At 46.0% G+C, this 8,272-nt stretch overlaps 1 protein-coding gene across 1 annotated transcript; it reads right to left on the minus strand.

Moving 5' to 3' along the window:
- Positions 1-1,399: 1,399 nt before the first annotated feature.
- RPS29 (ribosomal protein S29) lies at positions 1,400-7,724 on the minus strand. Its single transcript, XM_089657426.1, has 3 exons — positions 7,564-7,724; positions 3,186-3,285; positions 1,400-1,578 (listed from the first exon to the last, which is right to left on the minus strand). The coding sequence occupies exons 1-3, from the start codon at positions 7,623-7,625 to the stop codon at positions 1,570-1,572; spliced, it is 171 nt and encodes a 56-aa protein (XP_089513552.1). The 5' UTR covers positions 7,626-7,724; the 3' UTR covers positions 1,400-1,569.
- Positions 7,725-8,272: the final 548 nt, after the last annotated feature.

The raw sequence follows: 8,272 nt of genomic DNA on the forward strand, positions 1-8,272 counted from the left end.
TAATGTTAAGGAGGCAGAATAATACAACCATATTGATAAATACAGGGCCAGTAAGAAGTGAATATGTACAGATTTTGGGAGAATGAGGATATGGTTTGTCACTAAAAGCTTATTCAGAAAAAATATGCGTAAAATAACTGACATTGGCACTCACAAAGTAATGTTTTGCTGCCACCACTTCCCCAAACAATCCCCAATGACTGAGTGTATAGCTTTGGGGACCATGGCTCATCCCCAACACTTTAACCCCTTGCCCTCCAGAGGATTTACCCCCCTTCCTGACCAGGCCATTTTTTGCGATACGGCACTGCGTTACTTTAACTGACAGTTGCGAGGTCATTAAACGCTGCACCCAAATTAAAATTTATGTCCTTTTTTCCCCCCACAAAGCTTTAATTCGGTGGTATTTTATTGCCTGTCTGGTTTTTTATTTTTGAGCTATAAACAAAGACCAAAAATAAATTTGAGTTTGCTAACATGTCCAGTAGAAAGGTTTTAAAAATCTAATTTAGTCAAATTTAGGCCAAATTTTATTCTGCTACATGTGTTTGCTAAAAAAAAAACACCCCAATACGTGTAAATTAGCTGGTATACATGACAGTTATATATATATATATATATATATATATATATATATATATATATATATATATATATATATATATATATATATATATATATATATATATATATATATATATCTATATCTATATCTATATCTATATCTCATAACACACTGGATTTATTTTTTCTTTTTACTAGTAAAGGCGGCGATCCGCTACTTATAGCAGGACTGCGGCGAGCATTCTGACACCGGTGGGAACTGACATCCCCAGTGACACCAGTACAGTGACACTGGGCAGGAAGGTGTTAACATATGGGGCAAAGGGTTAACTGTGTGCTTTCCACTGTAAGCACACGGCTTTGTATGGCTCTGCTATGCAGAGCCATACAAAGCAGTGCGCAGGAGCTGACAGGGAACAGATCTGTATTGTTTACATACAGGTCTCTTCGCTGTCAGATACTCGGCAATCACTGGGTGCCAGCAAGTAATCACCGGGTGATTGACAGCCAAGGTTGCGCATGCGCCCCCTACACGGAACGCCAAAATCACACACACACACACACACACACACACACACACACACACACACACACACACACACACACACGATTTCACACCCCCTGTAGCAGTATTTCTGCTATAGGGTGGCATGGAACCAGTTAAAACTGGCAGATCAATCACATCTAAACCCAATTCTCAGCCCATAGTAGAGATTTCAGAAGTGTCACCCACCATGAGGTAACAATCTGCTAAAATCAATCAAGGTGGTAAAAACACTGCTAAGCATAAACACCAGTATCAATTTTTTTCAATACCTTTAAAAGAAAAAACAAATTGTAGAGTATAAACTAATTTTATTCACATGTGTTCGTCAAAGTCTTGGGCAACAAATGCAAGATGTAAACCAACATAATTCACATGTTTCTGTTCTTCAAAGTCTTAAGTACAAACTGCACATCTCATCTGAATTTATGGCCATAGATCTCGTCCAAACAAGTATCCATTTAGTCCAGCTGAAAGAAAACAGAAAGAAGGATTTTAAAAAAATCAGCATGACCCACATTTGCCCCCTAGAAGCATCCCAAGCAGTTTTTGCTTTGCTAGTGTATGAAGAAACCGCTTATCTATGACATTCCCAGGCTTGTAAAGCATGGGAACAGAAGCAGCAGGGTGCACTAGGTCAGGTCCTATCTGTAATCCAGCAAAGGAGAACTCAGACAACCCTGTACAAGATTTCAGAGCAGCCGAGGACACTGGTGTGTTGGCTCATAACAGAAGTTAGCAGCTTGCTGGATATCTGGTAGGTCAACTTTTCTGTAATTAAAGAACTGGGAGAGCACCAGCTCTCATGTACATCGCTGGATTGAGATCAGGCTCAGGTAGGGATTAGGGAGGCCAGGGAGCTGCATACAGAGGGTTAAGCCTTCAGTCTTTAGAACCACTGAACAAATACAGCACGTGTATTAATATCCAAATACTTGCTTGTATTCCTTGTAAACATGAATGGCAAACATTCAATGATATGAATGATAAAAAATGCATCTCAAAGCAGCAAACCACATTACAGGTTTATTGAGGAAGCTGTAGTTCTCAAAGAAATCCCATAATGAGTATGTACACCAATGCCATCTTCTGACTATGCCAGCTTTCTTGTCCATTCCTTGGATTCATTTCTTTTTCAAATTATTGACTTAGCACAACTGTGCTGCTTAGATTTTCTTACTCTCCTGATCTGCATGCTTGTTCCAAGCTAGTGTCTCAGCATATTGAAGCCAGAAACAACATAGCCCCCAAATTCAAGTATGCCGGTTTCCTCTAAAACCTTAAGGCCAAAGCTTGTTTGTCATACTTCTCATGTGGGTCACAGAAGTGCACTTTTGCACTCATGTGACCCAGAATTAGCCCGCTGTTGACTGACAGTCAGTCCGGGCTCTGAAAGCATCCTTACAACCCAGATCCCTGACTGGAAGCTGGCTCAGCCACTTACTACTCCACTGAGAGCCTGAGCCAGCCGCTCCCTCCCCAGCCTGAGCAATGGAGGGGCAGAGTGGTGACAGTCAATGACTGTGTTCTGCCCCTCCAGCACCAGGCTGTGTAGGGGTGGGAGCAGCCACTTTCAGGCTGTCAGAAGCTCACCAAGGCTGAGCCGGCTGCCAGTCCAGGCATCTGGGTGGATCCAGACTTTAAAGTCAGGTTCTTTCCAGAGCCTGGACCAGCCGAGATATGTCAGGGGGTTTTAGCCCACTGTTGGCTGAAAAACTGGTCACAGGAGTGCACTACAAACCTCTTTGATCCACAGGAGAAATATAGCCATATAGCTTTTATCCTACTTCTCCTTTAACTGTAGATTAATTTGGAGATGAGGCCAACAGCTTAGCAGGTCTATTTAAAAACAAACTCCACTACATGGAGTGGGGATCTTAGATTTGGCGAGTGCTCCTTCCAGATTTGGAGTAATTTATAAAGATAGCCAAGTGAAAGCCATGCTTCTGATGTCCATCTAGCTCACACTGCAATTTCAAGTGAAGATAAAGCATCCTAATCTGCCCGTATGCACCAAGATTTAAAATACTGTAAACTTTTTGCAGCAATATAACCAGCAAGTTAAAACTGGAAATACCTTGATAAAGCCAATGTCCTTTGCATACTGCCTGAAGCACTGGCGGCACATGTTCAGTCCATATTTGCGGATCAGTCCATGTCTGTTAGAACACACGCGGCTGTAAAAGAAAGTAGTAATGAATTAAAAACAGTCTAAGCTTTTACAAGTCCCATACACCATTTAAAAATCTTTTACTGCCTAACACCACCCTTGTTGAACGGAAACCTGTTCTAGGAGGGCTTAGACCTACTGAAAGTGCCAGTCTGGCTGTCATGCTAATGATTCAGTATTCTAAGTCACCGCTGGGCACAAAAACAGCACCTATGCCATCTGAACTTCTAAATTCGGAAGTTACATCCTCAGTTGGCTTTTAACTTCCTTTTCTATGCTGCTGCTGGGAGAAGGTTAAAGGATTCTTCACTGGGGTGCGAGAAGCAGGTCTTCTAAGACTGGCCAGGAGCAGTTTTTTTCCCCCACAGGAAAAGTAGACAAAAGTGGAGAGCTGGATGCAGGCCTTAGTCATTTCATAAAATGGTATTACTACCACACTGTCTATTCAGAGTTTGTAGCGAACTTAAATAAAAGGTTCTGCACTTTAAGTGCAGGTATCCTCAACACTGCGCCAAAAAACAACATATCACAACAGGGATCTTTGTCAGTGAGACAGCCAAAGGCAAAAACGTATTGTTAACCGCTTTCCTGCCTCCCTATAGCAGATATATTGCTACAGGGCGACAGGGTGCACAAAATCACATACATAATATATATATATATATATATATAATCCTGCATTTCCAGGTAGGGGGCACGCATGAGCTGGGCCGCCAATCACCGGGTCCCAGCCGGTGAGTACCTGCCAGCGCCCAGTGATCACTGAGCATCTCCAACGGGGAGGACTGTTTACCAACAATCCTCCCTGTCAGCTCAGGCACAATGCTTTGGATGGCCATCCAAAGCAGTGTGCTTACAGCGAAGCACACTGACACAGCCCTCTATTAAAACACTCCCTGTACACAGTTAACCCTTTGATCCTCCCCCCCCCCCCCCCCCATGTTAACCCCTTCCTGCCCAGTGCCAGTGCTTTTTTATCACTGATCACTGTATTGGTGTTACTGGGGATGTCAGTGACACCAAGTTAGTACCCTCCAATCTCAGAATGTCTGCCACAAGTCACTGATCACCGCTATTACTTCCCTAACCTGCATGTTTCTCCCAGGTCAGTACCTCAAAGTATTGAAGATAGCATTTATAACCTCTGTGTCCCATTGGGGAGATCTTTTCACTTGTCCCACTTCCACAACAGGAAGTGAGGAAATCCAGGATTACTACCAGAACTAGAGTTCCTTTGCGCCCAACTCTTCCATTCATACAGCTTCCAGCACTGAAATGCCATCTATGAATGGAGGATGGGTGTATAAATGAAAGGGCCATATCTGCCATTCACAGATCACATTTCACTGATGGGAGCTGTAGTACAAGTGGCCAGAAAGGGTAGACACTCTTGAGCGCATATAGGGGAAATCTCCCCCATTAGACAGATAAAACCTGATGGGAGTTATAATCCTCCCTTACCCCTGGTTCACATCTGTGCAGGTGGTGCCACACAAAAATCCTTGCAGCCGCACCACCCAAACAGAGGAATGCGGACCCACGGGCGGGTGCCATTAATTTTAATGGCACACCGCCCACACTGGAAGTCACAACCGTACTGTGAACATAGGCGGGCTGCATTTTCCGAAGAAGTGCAGGGACTTCTTCCCTGCGTGTCCCAGGGCACAGGAGTCCATTCAAATGAATGGGCTCTTGTGCCCAAGCAAAACACAGCCCGCAGGAATGCAGAGATGTGAACCTAGCCTTGATCTATGTATAAACATTAAATTTAGTTGGTTTAGCAGCGTGTGTAGCCTTCTCTGCTGATCAGTGTAGTCTGACTGGGGCGGGGGGGGGGGGGGGGGGCGCGCAGATTTGTGTTTCCATTCCACTCGTCGGCTGAGCAAAAACGCCATATGTACCCAACTTTAGGCCTCAGTCACACCTTGGGGTTCGGGAAACAAGCAGAAATGCACAAGACAGGCTCTACCATTAATCCTTAAGGTGTAAAGGCAAAACATTTATATTTAGGATAGCATGGAGAAGGATTAGAACACCCATCAGGTTTTATTGCTGTGTTCCTAATAAAGTGGAGTTCCAGTCTTTTTTTCTTTTAAAAGCACCTCTGACAGTTGCAGCTCATGCCATGCAAACTGGCATAAGCTGCATATGTAATTGTTTGTCTTCCTTGTTCTTTTAAAGATTCTCACTGCGCCCCCCACAATGATCTTGTGTTCTTCCATATTCACTGTGGGCATCTGAAGCCCGGCAGCACTTTCTTCCGGGATACGGTGCAGCTGACTACCCAGCATGCAGCTCCCCATCTTGCACCTGTGCAGTGTGAAGAAAGCGCAGCACACTCACTGCAGAGTGGGGGGATGCCCATTGACTTCTGGGATTGATGATACATGCATTCCAGGAACCAACAGGGAGGATGTGACGTACCTCGCCATGGCAAGCTACATTGGAAGTGCAGTGCTTCAAGTAGCCTAAAGGTATGAAAACTTTGGGAGGAAAAAAAAAATGTGCTAAAGATTGATGAGACAGTAGGAAGCAATACATGGGGGCCAAACTTTAAAAGTCGGGTGGAACTCCACTTTAAGGAGATTCTCTCCATTTGTCCCGTTTACCATCATGGGAAGTGAAAGGAAATGCCAAAATTTGGGCTGTCCCTAGAAAAGAAAGAGGGGAAATCTTCCAATGGGGACAATAGTTCTGGTGCCCTGGGGGTCCACAAGAACCCCCTAAAAAGTTCACCTTTTGCACAAAAATAAATTTTTTGCATGTTAAAAAAAAAAAAAAAAAAAAGTATTTTTGTTTTTTGTTTGCAGGAGCCTGTAAAGTATTGCACCAGTGATCAGTAGATGGCTGATGCCATGCAGGTCTCCTGCAGACCTGTCAGAATATCTGTTTGCCGTACAGGATGTACAAGCAAGCGGAAATACAAGCTGACAGCCACTAAGGCTGCTGGGACTTTTAGTGCATTCACAGAACTCTGAATGATGTGGGTGGAGCCCCGCACAGTCACTCTGTTTTCAAAGCTGAGAGATTTTACGGGGAACTTCTCCCCATACGTCTGTCAGAGGTGGGGGGGGGCTGGGGCAGCGGCTGCAGGATTGAGAACAAGCTACGTTTCCAAAGGTGAACACATGCTTTTTATTTACAGGGATTTCCTCTCACTTCCTGTTTGGTTATGGGACAGGAAGTGAAGGCAAATCTCCCCAATGGGACACAGAAGGCAAAAAAACAGAGTGGTTATAACCCTCCCTTAAGGATCAGTCACACCATAAAAACGCAGTCCAGATGAGTTTCTGCATGTTCAGTTTTGGCGCACTCGGTGCGTTTTTTCCCCCTCTTCACTTTAAATGGAGACATGTGCGTTCTAGCGCAGTTTTGATGCATTTTACCACATTCTAGTAAAGCAATCATCACCCAGGTGTGAATTCAGCCTTACTCTATCCAAAATTAAAACGTTTTGCTTCCTGTTCTACTTTAGACCCCGCTCACACTATGAATCGCACAGGAACACGCAGTGCGTGGTGATCCGGGTGCGTTGGGATTTCAGGTCATTCATTTAAAGGGGCGGAAACCGAAGGTGGTGCATGTACGGCTTTTGGAAACATATTGCAACTGGACTGCCTGGTACCATGCAATCCGGAGCGGCCAAACCACTACATTCGGGGGGTGTACCTCCCATTGCAATGACACCATCACAGCCCAGAGCACTGTGTTGACAAACAACACAGTGCTCTGTACAGAGGGAACAATCTTTGTCTCTTCTCCCTACAAAAAAGGATCACAAGGGCGGTGCATTATAGTAAGTGTGTGTGGACGGCAGGTTCCCAGCACTGCTGTATGAACGGCCCTAATCCCACCACCCTGGAAGATTACAATCATTGGTGGGGGGAATCAACTAATTCTGTACCCCCCAGCACAAGGGTCACGTGATGGGAAGTCATCTTTGTGCGGATCTTCAAAAAATGGACCAAAGCTCGGCCTGACCCCGGGGGCGATTCCTCCCATCTCCAGGCCCTAGGACGGACAGATCGAGCCGCCATCATCATCTGACAGCCCGGCTCCCCATCCTAGGAAGGCCCGGCTCTAGCAGTGCAGTGTACACCCCATTCCGCCTCCACACCTCTAACAATAGGCCCCGTGATGTCAGCGCCGCCATCCCTGCCCGCCATGCTGCTCCCCATGAGGCCTTCACCTCCTCCACCCCCTCCCTCTACCCAGCACAGCCCCGCCGCCCCCATCCTCCCCCCACCACCTTCCCTGAAGGTCCCCACACCCGACGGACACAGACCAGGAGCGGGATCCCTGACCGAACTTCCTCGGGTGACTCCAGTACAGCTGCTGGTGGCCCATCGTGCTCGCCTCTCTGCTCGGGAAAAGGAAGGGGAGGAGCCACGCGTGCGCTAATCAACCCGGCCGGGCCGATCCCAGCATGCAGCGCGGCCTGAGCTCACTAAACCCGGCCCATAATGCACCGCGGAGCCCCTGGTTGCTATGGAGGCGGGCCTGTGGTGGTGTTCAACCTGGGATGGCGGAATGTGTCTATAGCATTTTCAGTCCTAATACTGAACCAGGGGAGGACAGACAACTCATGGGGCCCCCGGGCAATAGGGGATCATGGGGCCCCTGTGTCCTTGCCCAAACTAAAAAAAGCCTATGAAAAAGGTACCAGGGGCATCTCATGGGGCCCCCTACTGACCTGGGCCCTCGAGCAGTGCCCGAGTTTCCAAATGGTCAGTCCGCCCTGCTGAAAACACACAATATTATCAAAAGTATTAGACCTAGGGTTGTCACCTCATCCCTTTACACCCGAACACGTTCATTACACCGATTCTGAGATAAGGCGCTGAGTTTACCAAATGAATCAGCTGCAGAACCTGTGTCATTAATGTGTTCGGGTGTAAACCCCAATCCTTACCTTAACTCTAACCCCTTACCCTAACAAAAAGAAATAATGAGTAATATTAATAAAAAAAAAGAACTAAAAGCAAATGGAAAAG

Source organism: Staurois parvus, unplaced genomic scaffold (assembly GCF_062004578.1).
Source record: "Staurois parvus isolate SC_StPar_1 unplaced genomic scaffold, SC_StPar_1.0 ptg000997l, whole genome shotgun sequence".
NCBI classification, from domain to species: domain Eukaryota; kingdom Metazoa; phylum Chordata; class Amphibia; order Anura; family Ranidae; genus Staurois; species Staurois parvus.

Excerpts from the sequence above, each read along its gene's own strand:
- RPS29 (XM_089657426.1), bottom strand. The coding sequence starts at position 7,625 with ATGGGCCACCAGCAGCTGTACTGGAGTCACCCGAGGAAGTTCGGTCAG. Across the intron at positions 3,286-7,563 it reads GGTCAGGGATCCCGCTCCTG|CCGCGTGTGTTCTAACAGAC; the intron begins GTCTGTGTCCGT and ends TTTCTTTTACAG.